The sequence below is a fragment of the Balaenoptera acutorostrata genome, chromosome 5 (assembly GCF_949987535.1).
Source record: "Balaenoptera acutorostrata chromosome 5, mBalAcu1.1, whole genome shotgun sequence".
NCBI classification, from domain to species: domain Eukaryota; kingdom Metazoa; phylum Chordata; class Mammalia; order Artiodactyla; family Balaenopteridae; genus Balaenoptera; species Balaenoptera acutorostrata.
Window position 1 is genome coordinate 56,595,170 of NC_080068.1, and position 18,834 is coordinate 56,614,003.

General features: G+C 38.6%; 1 protein-coding gene across 2 annotated transcripts in view; it reads left to right on the plus strand.

Annotated features, from left to right (window-relative positions):
• Positions 1-7,134: 7,134 nt before the first annotated feature.
• UBA6 (ubiquitin like modifier activating enzyme 6) overlaps positions 7,135-18,834 on the plus strand; it is an 85,076-nt gene continuing 73,376 nt past the window's right edge. Inside the window, exons 1-2 of one of the 2 annotated variants that reach the window (XM_007193546.2) lie at positions 7,135-7,261; positions 11,065-11,127. In XM_007193546.2, the coding sequence (XP_007193608.2) occupies positions 7,191-7,261; positions 11,065-11,127 (134 nt within the window). In that variant the 5' untranslated portion in view covers positions 7,135-7,190. The remainder of the gene's footprint in view (positions 7,262-11,064; positions 11,128-18,834) is intronic. The other variant, XM_057546869.1, reaches the window with a different exon arrangement.

The following is an 18,834-nucleotide window of genomic DNA, read 5'->3' on the forward strand; positions in this document are numbered from 1 at the left end:
GGAATATTTCCATGATGTGTCTATTCTTATCAACAGGGAGAATCTTCTTCAGAAACCCATCCATAGGACTACCTCTCACTTATTATCCTGAATCGCCTAACATGCCAATGCCTAAACCAGTCAACTCTAAGGAGATTGGGATTTTGACTATTTTAGACCAATCATAACTCAGTATCTAGGGTTAGGGAGAAATCTAGCCTCCCGTGAAGCTCATGGCAGCCTTGTCTGAACAAAATTGATATTCTGTTAACAAGAAAGAAGAGAGATCTCTTACCAAGAAAGAAGGAGTATGATGTCTGTCAACCCGTCTTTCAGCAATTTGAATGAATAAAGAGAAGCTGTGATTAGATGTCATCAATGACCATCATTTCTGTTCAGTAGAAGTATTAAAAGTGATGGGAGCATCTCCCATTTTGAAGCAATCACCAGATCTATCCACGAAACTTGGTGGTAGGCAAATCTATTTCTTGCCTATTCCTTTCATCCAGAATTGCCCAACATTTGGCACTAAACAAATCTCACCAGCAGAGGGCTGAGGATTCATGCAGGTAATTTGTTGTTGCCATTGTTACTTAATATTATCTTAATTGATAATAAAGAATCTTTAGAGTATGTTTATTCTAAACTTGTCATTTTACTAATTATTAAATCAGATATCTCTCTTCCTACCTTATTGGAGATGATAACCTGGACTCAGTATATATTCCCTCACCGCTGCTTCCTGTTTCTACCACCCTGCATTAAAGCATCCCTAATCACATTGGTGAGGTTAGTGTCCAGAATAGAAATAGCTGCTGGGAGCTCTATTTCCTGGAATATAAAATCCAGCATCCCACCCAAAGCCCAGTGATAAGAGGATTGTGAGAGATGACTCTTTCAATACCTTCTTCAGTGAGAATAGTGTTGTCTAGTATGTCCCCACAAGAATGTTTATAGACCTACAATGAATTGTAAGTGATGAAGGTCTCTCTAGAATGCCATCACTGGCAAAGAAGATGTTGCAAGTAGCTGAGCCTCTAGGCACTACACCATTGAAGAGGAAATCAGTGACCTAGCGTTGGACAGGATTCAGAAGCTAGCTGACCTGAGTGTAGGTTCAGGCTTTCTTGGATTTCTGCTGGTTGGTTGTAAAGCCAGTTTCTATTTCTCATTCCTGCTGATAGTTGATTATAGGAACAGTTCTCCATTTACCCAGCTTCTTAGTTTTTCTTAGCTGTATCTGAAGTCTTCAACTTCATCTACTCTGGAGTATTATGATTGTGCTTTTATATGAGATAATGGGGCTACCTATATTTGTGTAAAAACCTTAATTACAGGCACTCAGTATACAATAACCTTAACCACATTATCAACAGGATTGTATTCTCCATCACTGCTTCCCTCAGATTTTATGATGCCTTGCACATTTATGTGACAGAATTCCATACTAACTTTTTCTCTATCGCCATACCTACCTCCCTCTGTCCACATATATCCCAGTTATCTTTGCTAGAAAAACCAATCACAAACATTTTCTGTAGCAGAAATTACTAATTCTTTTTCTATTACCTTGTAATGGTAAATATAAGGCATGTCTAAAGGCAGGATCCAGAGTATAAAATGACATCAGAGCCAAGAGGAATGGGACCGCAAATAAACTAAGCAACAGAAACAAAAGACTAACACAAAGATCGGTGCAGTCCAGAACGCAATAAGGAAAGCCGTACTGAAAGGAGGTTTAGAGGTAGCCCGAAGAATGAGTTAGAGGAAGCGAGTTAGAGCAGCGCAAAATTTGGTCCTAGGTCTAGCAGCGCACAGATCACCAGGGAACTTGTCAGAAATGCAAATTCCCAGCCCCTACCCAAGCATACCGAAGCATAAATGCTAGTGGGGGTCCAACAATCTGCTTTAATAGGCAGGCCAGGAGATTCTGGTGTGTGCTGAAGTTTGATGCCTCCAGGCTAGAGGTGCTGGCTGCCAAACTAAAGATGAGAAAACAAGCCGAAGATGAGAAGGGAGATGATCTGAACATTGTTTCAGTCAAGAAAAAAGATGTGAAATTGGATAGCATAGTTTGAGTCTATGGTGAACAGTGACTGTGGCTGAATTCGGATCTTTGGAGTAGGGCTCTGAGCATCCTCTTTCATAAAGGGGTTGAGGTGCCTTTATCACCCAATTAGGGCACATCCAGATGCATTTACAGCATAGTGCCTAGAAAGACACAAAAACATGAAGTCCCACTTAGGGATTTTCAGGTTTGTCATCTGTTTTCTACCAATATTAGAAGAAGGTTAAACTTAGGAGCATGATTTATTATATTTTATCTCTAGTCACTGTTGCACAAGCAGTTAAATCAAACAATAAAGTGTCTTGAAAAATATATTTCAATCGTTAATCTACAGTGACTTGTCTTTTTATTGCTCTATGGGCAATTTTTAAAAAATATTTCAGGAAAATGTGATATGCATATATCCTAATTCATAGACCACTTAAGATGATAATTATTCACATTTTGAAAAGGTTTATTTCCTTCGCAAAGGAATTCCCTCTAGGTTCTTCTAAATAGTCTCTAATAATCAGCTTCAAGCCAGTTCAAGTGTTACCGCAACATCTTTGGACAAAGACGCCTGCTTCAAAACTCAGGAGGTTGGCTGCTTTCCAACCATGTTCATGAAGGCCTGACCTCAGGACGTAGTACTCCCTATTCTTTATGATAGTCACGGAACAGGTATTCCAATTGTTGGGATCTGGGTGTAATATACTAGAGAAATACTCAACAAGGGATGAAGCTAGTTGTGGCTCTGTACCTGTAATGATGTGAATTTATCCGAGACATTTAAACTCTTTACCTCTTTGATTCATCCTCTGTAAAGCAATAGGGTTGTATACTGAGGTGACTGCTAAATATCCTTTCTGTGCTAATAGTCAATAACTTAGGAGAATGAAGTAAAAAATGCATGTAAATAGCCTCTGTAATTATAAAACACAATATAGATGTTATTTATTATCTTTATAATTTATGACGTGAACTATTTAATTTGCAGAAATCCAATTTGTACATAAAATTTCAGGAAGATATTCATTACAATGTACACTTACATGATGATCAAGATGGGGCAATTCTAAATGTATTGTGGTATCCTGGATTGGATCCATACAGAAAAAAGGACATTAGTGAAAAACTGGTGAAATCCAGATAAAGTATGTAGCTAGTTAATAGTATTGTACCAGTATTAATTTCTTAGTTTTGACAAATGGACCACGGTTATGTAAGATGTTATCATTAGAGGAAGCTGAGTGAAGTATATACAGAAATTGTTTTACCTTTGCAAATTTTCTGTAAATCTAAAATTACCCAAAATAAAGATTTTAAAATAAAATTATTGTACTATGCCTTGAGAATGTAACTATGCATTCATACATACATACACACATATAAACACATGCAGCACAGGGACAAGAGAAATGAAGGAAATCACAGAAATCAAGCCACCATATTTTTCAGCACTACACCAAAGCATCAAAAAAGGAGCTCTCTGGTGTTAGAAAAGTTTTCCTGAAACCTGTGAGGAAGGAAAAATGAGCTTGGACTAAGAAAGTAAAAATCTGCTTTGCCATTCATCAGGTATAGATAATAAACACAGATAAAGCCAGCTGTAAAGTTAACAGAAAATAATATTTCTCCCAAGAACATGCTGTAGTGTCACCAAAAAAACCCACTATGAGTAACTGCTGCTTTTTTTACTCACAGAGAACTCTTTTCTCTAAAATCATAGATTGTCCAAAAACTTGCTCTTTGAAATCTTTCATTAAGATTGAAATATCCCATTCTTGGCTAGATGATCTGAGTTATGTGATAGAGACACAGCCTCTACTTCAGAACTTCAGAAAAGGGGTTTGTGGACACATTCCTCACCTACTTTGACTTTGTAGCTTCCAAAAAAACAGGGTCCACGTTACAGTCCAGACCTAAGGTAGACCCCTTTACATACATCCTTCCTTTCTTTTGAGTCCATCAAAATACTACTTCGTTTTAATTTCTCCTAAATTCTACACTTCCCCAAATTCCTGTAATAAACCTACCTTTTCCTTTGTTTGATGAGGCATCCCATGGTGGGCTCCATGGAATGTGGCCTCCCTCCTTGCAATGAGCCAGAAACCTGCATTCTTGGAATACAGTTTTGTTTCTGATGGATGTAGTCTTATTGGACTAGAAAGCCTGCCTCATACTAAAAGTTAAAGAACAGTAATTTCACATAAAACTGAGCTGCCAAAAACTATCAAGTTCAAATACTATACAAAATTATTATCAAAAAAGAGAATAAGGAGTATAACATCATGATTACAGATAATGAAAGCATGCCTCAAACATGTGTCACAAAATAGATCAAAACTGAAAGTTACTATTTTTAAACTAGCTAAATGACATTAAGAAAATGATACAAGGTATGAAAGAACAACATGATTCAGAATTAGAAAAACACAATTAATTCTATGGAGGGAATCCTTTCACACTGTATACGTATATCAGATCATCACATTGCACACTTTAAATATCTTACAATTTTATTTGTCAATTACATCTTGATAAAGCTGGGAAGAAAATAGAAAAACTCAGAAGTTAAGGTGACAGAACTCAGGAGAATTAGTAATAAAGAATTAATTACACACAACAGATTATGATTTTCCGTTAAGAACCTGAACCAATCCTTAGGTCAATGTTTTTCTCATCATTTTCGTTGTCTGACGCTCATTCTCTAGTAATTCTCCAGTAAGGGCTCATGAAAATGAAAGTCTCATCAAATACTGATATCATATCAAGTGTTGATAATAGTTTATACCCTTTGTATGTGACAGTTAGTTTTGCTGGATATAAAATCCTTAGTGCATGCTTTGTCCCTTGAGTACCCAAAATATGTTGTTCCACTTTCTTCTGGCAAAAGTTTCACTGTGAAAAGTCCAGTGATATTCCAATTTTCTTCCCCATTTTGCAAATGTAAGAATACACTAAAATCTGTTAAATCTGGGTATCTGTTACATTGTTTGTTTGAAATAATTCACACTGTACTTCACCAAATCTATCATGACCTCAATTTTAAGAACACCATTATTTTCTGTCCTGATAAAAAAGAAAAAAATACATTGCAATTCCAAGGAAGTTAAAATGTAGAAAAATGTGGGTCTTAGATAATATTCAGTATATTCATTTTCTATTGCTGTATAACAACTTACCGTAAACATAGTGGCTTAAAACAACACAAATTTATTAGCTCACAGTTCTAAGGTCATAATTGTGGGCCCATCACAGCTGGGTTCTCTGCCCAGGGCCTCACAAAGTTGAAATCAAGGTACTAGCAGACCTGTTGTGATCTGGAACTTGGGGTTTTCTTCCGAGATCATGTAGGTGTTGACCAAATTTAGTTCCTTGCAGCTATAGGCCAAGGTCCCCTTCTCCTTATTGGCTGGAAGCTGGAGGCCACTGTAAGCCCCTAGAGGTCATTCCCATTCCTTTCTATGTGCCCCCTTCCCTTTTCGAAGCCAGCAATGGAGATTTTCCCTCCCAACAAATTCCTCCTCACACTCTGAATCTCTTTCTCCACGAAAAGACCAGTCTCTTTTAAAGGTAGAGAGGCAATTTACAAATAACAAACATACACCAGAAGGTGACAAATCTCAAAAAATAAAAATTTTAAAGTGTACACTTGATTTTCCCTCAGTCTAGAATGCTCTTCTGCTAGATATTCACAGGACTCACACACTTAGGTTTTTAGCTCAAATGTCACTTCTTCAAAGAGGCCACCTTTGACTACTATGTCTAAAATTGTCTCTCTCCTCCTCCCCAAGTCTCTTTCTTCACGTTATAAAGTTTTCTTCATCGTATTTACTTTCTTATGTTATTTTTCATTTATTTTCCATTTTTTTGCCTTCCCACAATGAGACTGATGAAATCAGGGATCACTGTATCTCTATCACCCAATCATTGTCTAGTCATTAGGCCCTAATGTTTAACAGGCATTCAATAAATATTTAAGAAAGAAAGAAACAGGGAAAAGAAATTAGGAGAGAAACTGGTGTTATTTGCGGAGCGAACCTTTCAAAGATATTTATATCTATTAATTTTAGAATAAAGAGAGAAGACAGGGGATAAGTCCAGTCCTAGAGCACACCCTTGAAAGAATGGGACACAGACCAAGTTCATTTTCATGATTATGTAGAAAAGGTACACAACTTGACTGAGAAATCTGAATGACGGCATAGGTGAGCAATAAGAAGTTTCCAGGTATTTGGAGATGTGCAAGTTGAAAAGAGAACAGAGGCACGAAGGATAATGCCCTTTTGCCTGGACCCTCTCTCCACACCAGAATGGGAAGAAATTCTAAGTAAAAATATCATACATTACAGGTGATATAAATATAGAGTCAAAGTATTTGTCAGTTTTTAAAATCCTACAGACATTTCTCCAAACATACACTTATTTAGAATGAAAGATAAATCGTAATATTATTGAGTCACACTAATTCTTGTTGTTTTCCAAGAAAAGTGAAAGGGGAGTCAATGGAAAGGGAATTAGATGAGAGGTCCTTACACATATGTTCAGGTACTTAATCTGGCAAGTCACACAAACCGTAAATTTCTGTCCCTCACAAAGTTAAGGGGGCAACCTGGATGCCATATGCCATTCATGGCTCATAAAATCACGATTCTATCAAATTTTTGACAGTGCTTGACACGTAGACGTCCAAAATTATTTGTTAAACGTGTAACGTCTTAAAATGGAATCTCAGACTGGAAATCCGGAGCTACTTATTACTAGCCTTCGGGTTTTTTAAAAGTATAAAATGGAAGGGGTTTCTTCTTCCTGCTATAAAACTCTTAAGGATTTTGCTACGCAATCCCATCACTTCGCTGGCCACTGGAATCCTCTGTGTTTGGTAGGTGACTCGTACCTTCAGTGATTTGGTTCGGTTTACATCTGCCAGACCCCAGTCGCAACAGTCCACTCCCTGCAATCACCTGCAGCAAAGCCCACTCCACGACCACACCCAAACCGGAAGCCAGGACGCCTCTGGGCTTGACGGGAAGGCGCCGCCGGGCTGCGCGCTCCCCCAGGCCCGCCCCCTCCGGTGACGTCACCGCCCGCCCCTTGACCTCGCGGTCCTGCCCCCTTCCCTGCCTCCCAGTATCCAGCGGCGGCTGCGTCTCGGGAGGCGATGGAGGGCTCCCAGCCGGTGGCCGCACGGCAGGGAGAAGAGGCGTCCTGCTCCTCCTGGGGGGCCGGCAGGTGAGAGGACGTGTGTGGGCGCGAAGAAGCAAGGCGTGGCGGGCAGGACCCAGGGGCCGGCTTTCTGCTTCTCCCCCTAAGGCGGGCAGGGAGCACGCGAGAGGCCGCGGGGCTGGCCAGAGCCGGCCCTGGGCGGCTAGGGGAGCGCGCGGTGTGGGTGTGGCGGCATGGACTCCGGCCTCTGCGACTGCCGGCTTCGCTGAGGAAAAAGCCCACTTATCAACCCCTTTCAGCGCTTTCTCAGTTCTGGTTGGGGTCTGCCATCCTCCTTCCCCCCAGTCACCGGACGTGGAGGGGAGGAAGGGGCTCCGGCGGAGAGTTCTGGTCCGAGTCGCTCGGTGTGAGCTTCCCAGACCTGGTGCCGGACACCTTCCCTCCTTTCGATAAAGTGAAAGCTAAGCTCTGCTGTGCGCTGTCCTCCGCTGAGATCCTCCTTTGAAAACTATTACCAGAGGGAACTTGGTAATAATGAATCAGTGGTAGTCAGGACAGTCTGAGGCCTCCGTTGAGTGCACTTTAAAAAGAAAGAAAGAGAGAAAAAGAAATCCAGGAAAAAAACACGAGTTACCCATTCTTATTTCCCAGTTGGTGTTGAGGTTCATGTCTTTTCCATTCCGGCAAAAATAGAGGGGAAATGTACGTGTAGTTCCTGTTTCAATCATTTCGTAATTAATAAAGCGGATAGTTATATTCTGCCCACTACCAGAATACAATATGCCAAAGATAAAAGTGGCGCATATTTGATTTTGAGCTAATGTGAATGTTCACAAACCTGTAGCATTTTCACCAGCTTCACACTGAAGGGATGCTTTTGGTACCATGGTATTACCTGCCATTGCCAGCATTGCCAAATTTACTTGGGAGATATTATGTAATACAAACAAAACCTCTCCTTATTTAAAGCATTTTTGATTGCCATGTAGACCTTATCATAAGAATGATTTTTGAAATATTCCAGTAAGGCAGAACTTTCTGAAAAGTAGGTGCCAGTGGTATCATTAAGTGACAGAGCGGGTTAGAATGTAGCTCTTCTCATGTTTACTTAAGAGCTTTACCCACTAGACTATTGCCCTCCATGCAAGGAAGATAGCTAGTGAAAGTATACCAGGGATAAGAAAGCTGTAATAAAAATTTTTGTTACAGTGCCAGGGTATATTGTGTATTTGTGTGTTTTTATTAGCTAGAAGCTGATATCACTTGATCATCTAATCAATATTTGATAACAGAAATAGTCACATTTTGATATTATATTTTCAAATCCTTTGGCTTGTATAGCAACACCAGGCCTAGAAAATAAGATTCCAAAACTGAATTTTGTGCTATCACGTTGTTTTTAGAATACTGTAATTGATAATTAGAGCTTCCCAAAACCTAGAATGGATCCCACTTTTGCCAAGATGATATTGATCTTAGCTGTCACCGTGGCTCAGGCCCAAATGTCCCAGCTGGTTCCCTCTGCCCAGGAACTATTTCTGTTTCCCAGTGTTTACCTATTATCATTTTTCTTTCTGTGCCATGCTGTGAAAAAATTGGAATGAACTGCAGTAAATGATACATCACTTTGTGTCTTGTTACACTAGTATGTTTAACCTTTTTTTAATTTTTAAAATTCATTTAACAGATTTTTTTTTTTTAGTGCTTTCTTCATGCCTACTGTGAGAGGCAGTAGGCAGTATAATGTGGTTGTCAGGAGCTAGACTGATTAGATTCAGGGCTCAGCCATTTACCTGCTCTGTGACCATGGGCATATTATTTAAGTTAATCTCTGTCAGTCTCAGGTTTTTTCCTCTGTTCAATGGAGATAGTAATAGTGTCTATCTCATAAAGTTGTTGAAAGGGTTAACCGAGTCAGTACATCTAAAGCAGTTAAAGCAGTGTGTGGCACATGTTTGCTCTTGTTATTAAATGCCAGGTACTGTTTTAGGGATTTGGAATACAGTAGTGAATTCCTAATGGATCATGTATTCTATAGGGGAAGGCAGATGATAGTTAATGATAATGAAAAAAATACATAGTTAATGATTTGAAGAAAATACAGCAGGTTAACAAGTTAGGGAGCTACTTCGTTGATTGTGTTACCAAACCAAACTTGGTCTGCTTACCCAATGCACACCAAAGCCAATCTCCTGACACCAGGTAATGGTGAAGAAAAGTACAGTTTATTGCAGGGCCAAACAAAGAGAATGGGCAGCTCATGCTCAAAAGACAGAAACTCCCCATTGGCTTTCAGGGAAGGGTTTTTAAAGACAGTCTGAGGAAGAGGGTCGTGGGGTGTGTGATCCATGCTCAGTTCTGATTGCTTGACGGTGAGGTAACAGGGTAATGTTTTTGGAACCTCAGTCATCAACCTTGTGGTTCCAACTGATCAGCAGTTCAGCACACAGTTAACTTCGTACACCTGGTGGGAGTTTTAGCATCTGCAAGACAACGAAAGGTCCTTGACTTTGTTTTATGGCTAAACTATTATTACTTTGCTGTGCTTGACTGCTTTCCTTTGTTTCTACGTTTTCTCACCTCTCTGATTAAATTTGCTCTTTGGAACTTGGGGAAAGCCTAGGAGGCTAAAACTTTTGTACAAACAAGCGGGGAGGGGAAGTCTGTCCCAGGGAAGGCCCCACAGGGTCCTGCTCAGTTTCAATAGGGTGATCCCAAATGGTCTATGTGATATTTGTGAAGCAATATTTTAATAGAGGCTTAAATGATAAGAGTCAGTTATTCAGAGATCTGAAGGAAGAACATTTGAAGCAAAGGGAATAGCAAGTATAAAAACACTGAAGTGATAGCAAGCCTGGCTTTTTGAGGACCATCAAGTAGGCCAGTGTAGCTGAAGATAGTGAGCAAGAGGGAGAGGTGTGGGCGTTGAGGTTGGACAGGTAACTGGGAGACATACATAAAGGCCCTATTATGTATGTTAAAGTGTTTGAATTTTGTTCTAAGGGTAAAGAAAACTTACTGAAGGATAATTCTAAGTTAGGGAGTAATGTCTGACTACATTCTAAAAGTTTTAGGCTGTTAGATGGAAAATAAAGGGAAGGGCAATAGAAATAGAATAGTTAAGAGGCCTTTGAAGTAGTTCACATGAGATATGATGATGGTTTGGCCTGAGATTGTATTGACTGAAATAGTGAGAAGTGATCAGATTTGAGATCCCTTTTGAAGGTAGAACTAACAGCACTCACAGATAGAGAAACTAAGGGAAAAGTTAAGAAGATCCTTAGATTTTTGGCCTGAGCGTGTGAGTAAATGGTGGCATCATTTGCTTGGTGGTCCCAAGTGAGTTGGGAAACACTGGGGAAGAATAGATTAAGCAAGGGAAATTGAATTCTATTTGAGGCTTGTTATGTTTGTGATACCAGTTAGACATCAGAATAGAGATATTGTTCTGGCAGATGCATAAAATCTGGAGGGCAGAGGAGAGGTCAAACATGTAGAAATAAGCTTAGATATCATTATATGGCAAATTCCGAGTGTGTATATTATAGAAGGTTTATGGGGCATGCAAATAAAATTGCTAAAATACAGATCCATCAGAAAATATGTAGCAATGATAAACAACACCTGAGAATAAAACAACCATGGGCTCTTAATTTTATAATACACACAGGGTAGGCAGTCAGTGAATTTAATCTTGACCTATTTTTAAAATCTAAATAAAGTGGTAAATAATAAAATATATATCTGGTTTGTAAAACCTGTTTTAGTAACTAGTGAATCTGATCCCATGTATAATTGAATTTTACGTTACAGAATATGAATATTGAATAGCCATACTGGCCCTTATAAGTTATGTTTTCTTTTTTCAGTGTGAATACAAATTTGCCCAATATGCCAACAGAATCTGTGGAGATTGATGATGCATTATACAGGTAAGAACCTTATGGAAACTGAAACATTTTCCCCATTCATTGTTCTCCAGTAACGGAGTAGTTTTATTCAAAGACATAATTAGGCCTATGCAGAATTTTGTAATATATATTCTAAGAGTTCCACTCAAGTTAAAAATTTGGGTTTCTTTTTTTGTTTTTTTTTACTGTAGGCTGAAAGCTTGAATAATATTTAAATCTTGGTTGCATTAGGTTTAGGTGATATGACTAAGAATGATTTTGCTATCCACTACAAAATATACCTCTTGTTTCTGGACAGGAGTACATATTTATGTCCTTGATAGTGCAGGAGTCTCATGAAAGACAATTCATTTCACTTTAGTTAGTTATACAGTAGCATCTAGAGACCATGTTAACTTCAGTGTAATCTCATTAACAACATTGCATGTTTGCACCGTATAGACAGTGGAGAAGTATTTTGTAATTGAAGAGCTGTGATTTGAATGGAATTTAGTGGGACTTTTTTTACCATATTTTTTCATGAAATAAAAATACTTTTTTCAAAATTAAAGAAAAATTAAAAACACATAAATTGCTGTCATTTCTAGTAGATACTTTGAGATGTTTGCATGGAAGATAGTATACTCTCAGTTTACAAGTTTTTAGATTTCCTCTATAAGTAATCATGAAAAAATAAATTTTATGTAGGTAGAATTTGGAACAATAGGCTCATCATGTATTTTGGATTTCTTTCTATATTTTTTTATGTGGGATGCAGAGTCAATTTTGAGCAGTTTAGGAGGAGCTGATATATACCACCTGGTATGTTGATTTCAAGTCACATTTTGTGCTATACCTTGGAAGAAGAAATAAAGACTAACTTGATTTTGCTTACGTGAAAACTGTTTTACCATGTGGTCTCCTGACTCTGATTATACTTCAGAAGTCATCTTAAATTTGGACTCTATCTGTAGTTACGATGTTCTTAATGTCCTTCTGATCATATTCTTGGGATAACAAATGGCAGCTCCTTGAGATAGCATTGGCTAATTTTTTTCATTATTTGTTGCAGTCCTTGTGAAACATTTTTATATCCCTCCAATCCTATAATGGCTGATTAATGAACATAATTTTCAGTAAACCAGAGATTAAATTTTCCATTTGCAAAGTTAGGTAAGTAGGCTTACAGTTCACTTGTAGTCAGTTTGCTGGACTGAAAGTTATAGAATATAGCAATTTAGGTATCATATATAGCAGTTCATATATGATCAGGTATTGCTGGATTATAAGATAGTTCTGTTTTTAATTTTTTAAGGAACCTCCATACTGTTTTCCATTGTAGCTGGACCATTTTACATTCCCACCAACAGTGCACAAGAATTCCAGTTTCTCCACATTCTCACCAACACTTATTTTCTCGGGTTTTATTTTTGTTTTATTATAGCCATCCTTACAGGTGTGAGGTGCTATCTCGTTGTGTTTTTGCGTTTCCCTGATGATTTGTGATGTTGAGCACCTTTTCATATTCCTGTTCACCATTTGTGTGTTGTTGTTGGAGAAATGTCTAGTCTAGTCCTTGCCCATTTTTTAATCAGGTTATAGGCAGGGTCGGGGGGGGGTTGCTATTGAGTTGTAGTTTCTTATATATTTTAGACATTAAACCCCTTATCAGATACCTGGTTTGCAAATATTTTCTCCCATTCCATAGTTTGAGTTTTCATTTTGCTGATTGTTTGCTTCGCTATGCAGAAGCTTTTGAGTCTGAGGTAGTCTCACTTGTCTGTTTTTGCTTTTATTGCTGTGCTTTTGGTGTCATATCCAGGAAATCCTTGCCAAAACCAATGCTGAGAAGTTTCCCTCCTATGTTTTCTTCTAGAAGTTTTATAGTTTCAGGTCTTTTGTCTAAGTTTTTAAACCATTTTGAGTTGATTTTGTGGATGGTGTAAGGTAGAGGTCTAAATTCTAATCTTTTCATCTTTTGTTTTGGAAATCCAATTTTCCCAATGCTCTTTGTTAGTCCAAACCTACATTTTCCTCTGAGTACACTGGCCATACTAGACTACTTCTTACCATAGTTTATGCATTTACACCTGTTGTCTTTTCTTTTTTCTTTTTAGTTTATTTTTGGCTGGGTTGGGTCTTCATTGCTGCGCGATGGCTTTCTCTAGTTGCGGTGAGCAGGGGCTACTCTTCATTGCAGTGCACGGGCTTCTTATTGTGGTGGCTTCTCTTGTTGTGGAGCACGGGCTCTAGGCGCGCAGGCTTCAGTAGTTGTGGGGCATGGGCCCAGTTGTTCCGCAGCATGTGGGATCTTCCCAGACCAGGGCTCGAACCCGTGCCCCTACATTGGCAGGCAGATTCCCAACCACTGCACCACCAGGGAAGTCCCCAAGGTCAATACTTTAAATACTATTTATTTATTCCTAAATACTGTCATTGAAATGTGTTTAATATTTACTAGGTATAAAAGTTTTTCCCAGATATGAATAACTGAATCTCAGGTTATAATTATTTGTAAACATTTAGGCTTTCCTACGAAACTGAAACTCTATAAAATCTACAAATCTTGAATTTGTACATATTTGTCTGATATTTGTACATATATTTAGGTAGGAAATATTTTTAGGGCAGTTTCAATACCTACTTTAACAAAGTGGCTTGCTAAATATATTTCACTTTTTTCTTATTACTCAATCTTAAATTACCTCATAGTTACTGATCAACTAAACCTGAAATTATTCTCAGAATCTAAAGATTTCTTTTTTGGGGTGGCGGAGCACTTCTAACAGCATTCTGGGCCCCATCTCTCTTTAATTTTGCATCTTTATGGCCAGTAAATTGTTGGGTGAGTTAGACAGCTAGTTAGACTTGAGCCAGTTCTGTAGATCTGCCCATTTCTTTTCCTCTGAAGATATGCCTGAGCCTGCTAATCCCAAGATTTATCTAAAGAAATGAATGAGTCCCAATTTAGGACTCAAGCCTTGGTTTTCTAACTCTCCTTTTACCAAAGAACTCTCTGTTGGAGGTAATTAAAACTAATTCAGATAGTGATAAAATGATACTTTGCTGTCTCTTTTTTTATGCTCCTTGCATATAGGTTCCTGTGTAGAGATCACTATATGAACAAGGCGTGAATATCAGAGCAGCATCAGGGCATTCTTAGCTTTCTGGATTAATACAGTCATAATAGTATCAAAACTGTGTGTATTCTCGTGTAATACTAGAGGAAACTTCTCTGGCTTTTGAGATAACAGTTTTTCTGGATTTGCTTCTACTCCTCTTGACTTCTTTCTCAGACTTTTCTTAGTCTGCTCTTGCTTTGCCTGCACCATAAATGCCAGGTTCCAATTTGAGGATTTTTCTCTCAGTTCATACTCTAGTTCACATACATTTCCATGATTTTAGCTTTCTGTCTATATTTGAGTCCCTTTCTTCAGCTTTCTTCTTCCAAGCTCAAGACCTTTGTTTTTAAATGCACACAAGGTGCTGTTTTTTTGTTTGTTTGTTTTGGCTGTGTCGGGTCTTAGTTGAGGCATGCGGGATCTTTTCATGACGGCACGCAGTCTGCTCAGGTTTCTCTCTAGTTGTGATGTGCAGGTTTTCTCTCTCTAGTTGTGGCACACAGGCTCCAGGGCACATGGGCTCTGTAGGTTGCAGCACATGGCCTCTCTCGTCGAGGTGAGCAAGCTCAACAGTTGTGGCACGTGGGCTTAGTTGCCCCATGGCATGTGGGACCTTAGTTCCCCGACCAGGGATTGAACCCGCATCCCCTGCATTGGAAGGCGGATTCTTTACCACTGGACCACCAGGGAAGTCCCACAAGGTGCTTTAAAGGTAAACCAGGCAGATGTTCAGCAAATAACTACTTTTTTTTCTTAATTGACATATAGTTGATTTACAATGTTGTGTTAGAATATCTACTTCTTAGAGAAACACTATGGTACAGTGAAATGAACATGGTCTCTGGATTTAGAGGAGAAAGTTCACATCCAATCCTGACATTTATATGAACCGAAACTAGTTATTTAATCTTTCTGCTTCTCATACTTCTCATGTGTAAATAAGAATAATAACATCTCTTAAGAATAATATCTAAGTCTTAAAGTGTTCACCCAAAAACTTAATATAAAATTTTCAGCATTAAGTAGCACTCAACACCATTGGAATCCTTTTCCTTCCCTCTTCCCATTCCCAAGCTTAATTAAATGGTACCACACCCACTCAGTAACCTAAGCTAGAAACCTTGGTGTCATCTTAGGTTATTCCCTATTTGTCATCTTCCAAATTAAATTTTTTAAATCCTTTCAGTTCTTTTTAAACAACTCTTAATTCCAGTTCTTTCATTTTCTCTCCCTGCATTTGGAATTTCTCAATTGAACTATTATAGTATTCTCTTATGTGTTCTCTTTAGAACTATTCTTGTCTCTAATCCATCTTTCATAAGTTATTCAAAGTTGTATTTTTGGCACTTACCTTGGAGTCCATGGCTTCTTGGCTTAAAATCCTTAAATGATTCCCTATAATCTACATTGATGAGGCCAAACTGTACAATATACATTTAAGCCCTTTTATGGATACAGCATAACAGTGGCTGACAGTTTGAACTTAGGTATTAGATCTGAATTTGAATCATTCTCCATTTATTAGTGTATGATCTTAGGTTACTTAACCTTTAAGTCCAATCATTTCTTTCATTTATTCATTAAATATTTAATGAGAAAATGTGCACAAATTGCAAATAAATTATGAAGACTAGTACTGTACCTCTGAATTCAGTAGCTTCTAATTTACCATGAATTATGGCCATATCTTTCCTTTTAGCCTCCATGTCACTTCTCACCACTTTACACTCTGACATCCTATTCTTTAGCCTTGTTCAGAATTTATGTATATATTGTCAAGGTCTAGGATTTGATCTTGCCCTATTTACAAGCTAAAAGCTAGCCTATTATTGTTTAGTGGATGATAACGTAAGGTGTGAAACATCTGGGTCAGAGAGAGGATTTCATTACTTATAGCAAACAGCATGGGCATCAGCCTGGTATTGGTTCTCCTTGCTCTCACGTCCCATGGGAGTGATGCCATGGGCCCAGATGGATGCTTGGTACATATATCACTGCTGAGGAACACTGAATTTGGGGGACCCACCCAAAGCAGTAATCAAGCCTGCTCTTTGTCTTGGAGAGAGATTCACCTTATACCTCAAAGTTAAATACAACCCTGAGAAAAGGCCAAGTGAAGAGTAGTCAGGACATTGCCCACTAGGCATACCTAGAGAGACATCTAGGAGTTGAAAGACCCATGAAGGAGTATCTCCCAACATAAATACGTATTTTTCCACAGTTTTATTGAGGTATAAATTAATATAAAGTAAACTGTACATATTTAAAGTGTACAATTTGATGTGTTTTGACATGTGTATATACTCATGAAATCATCACCACAACCTAGATAACATCGATCAAAGCTAAACATTTTCTTTGTGCTCCATTGTAATCCCTTCCTCTCTTCTCTCTCCAGCTACCATTTGCCCCAGGCAACCACTCATCTGCTTTTTGTAGTGTAGAATAGTTTTCATTTTCTAGAATTTTATATAAATGGAATAATACAGTATGTACACCTTTGGGAGGTCTGGCTTCTTTCACTTAGCCTAATGATTTTGAGACTCATATATGATGTCGTATCAGTAATCTGTTCCTTTTTATTGCTGAGTTATATTCTATTGCATGGATATACTGCAATTTATTTAACCGCTTAATAATTTTTGATGGGCATTTGGGTTGTTTCCAGGTTTTGGCTATTACAGATAAGGCTGCCATGAGAATTTATATACAAGTTTTACAGTAGACATATGCTTTCATGTATTCTTAGATAAATACCTAGAAATGAATGCTGAGTTGTATGGTAGGTGTATTTCTTAACTTTTTAAGAAATACGGGATTTAAGAAGTTTGCCTAGGAGGAGACCTTCAAGGTGGCGGAGGAGTGAGACGTGGAGATCACCTTCCTCCCCACAAATACATCAAAAATACATCTGCATGTGGAACATCTCCTACAGAACACCTGCTGAACACTGGCAAAAGACCTCAGACTTCCAAACAGCCATGTGGCTGATAGGGTCTTGGTGCTCCGCCGGCGTGTCAGGCCTGAGCCTCTGAGGTGGGAGAGCCAAGTTCAGGACATTGGACCACCAGAGTCGTCCCAGCCCCACGTAATATCAATCAGCGAGAGCTCTCCCAGAGATCTCTGTCTCATGCTAAGACCCAGCTCCACTCAATGATGAGCAAGCTCCAGTGCTGGACACCCCATGCCAAACAACTAGCAAGACAGGAACACAACCCCACACATTTAAAAGAGAGGCTGCCTAAAATCATAAAAAGGTCACAGACACCCCAAAACACACCACTGGACATGGTCCTGCCCACCAGAAAGACAGGAGGCAGCCTCATCCACCAGAACACAGACACCAGTCCCCTCCACCAGGAAGCCTACACAATCCACTGAACCAACCTTAGCCACTGAGGACAGACACCAAAAACAACAGGAACTACAAAAAGGAGTAAAAGCCTGCGAAAAGGAGACCCTAAACACAGTAAGTTAAGCAAAATGAGAAGACAGAGAAATATGCAGCAGATGAAGGAGCAAGGTAAAAACCCACCAGACCAAACAAGAATTCAGAGTAATGATAATAAAGATGATCTAAAATCTTGGAAATAGAACGGAGAAAATACAAGAAACGTTTAACAAGGACCTAGAAGAACTAAAGAGCAAACAAAAAATTATGAACACCACAATAAATGAAATTAAAAATTCTCTAGAAGGAATCAATAGCAGAATAACTGATGAAGAAGAACAAATAAGTGACCTGGAAGATAAAAGAGTGGAAATAACTACCGCAGAGCAGAATAAAGAAAAAAGAATGAAAAGAATTGAAGACAGTCTCAGGGACCTCTGGGACAACATTAAACGTACCAACATGCCAATTATAGGGGTCCCAGAAGAAGAAGAGAAAAAGAAAGGGACTGAGAAAATATTTGAAGAGATTATAGTTGAAACTTCCCTAATATGGGGAAGGAAATAGTCATGTCCAGGAAGCGCACAGAGTCCCATACAGGACGAATCCAAGGAGAAACATGCCAAGACACATATTAATCAAAGTATCAAAAATTAAATACAAAGAAAAAATATTAAAAGCAACAACAGAAAAGCAACAATTAACATACAAGGGAATCCCTATAAGGTTAACAGCTGATCTTTCAGCAGAAACTCTGCAAGCCAGAAGGGAGTGGCAGGACATATTTAAAGTGATGAAAGGAAAAAACCTACAACCAAGATTACTCTACCCAGCCAGGATCTTATTCAGATCCGACGGAGAAATTAAAACCTTTACAGAGAAGCAAAAGCTAAGAGAATTCAGCACCACCAACCAGCTTTACAGCAAATGCTAAAAGAACTTCTCTAGGCAGGAAACACAAGAGGAGGAAAAGACCTACAGTAGCAAACCCAAAACAATTAAGAAAATGGTAATAGGAACATGAATATCAATAATTACCTTAAATGTAAATGGATTAAATGCTCCAATCAAAAGACATAGACTGGCTAAATGGATACAAAAACAAGACCCATATATATGCTGTCTACAAGAGACCCACTTCAGACCTAGCGACACATACAGACTGAAACTGAGGGGATGGAAAAAGATATTCCATGCAGATGGAATCAAAAGAGAGCTGGAGTAGAAATTCTCATA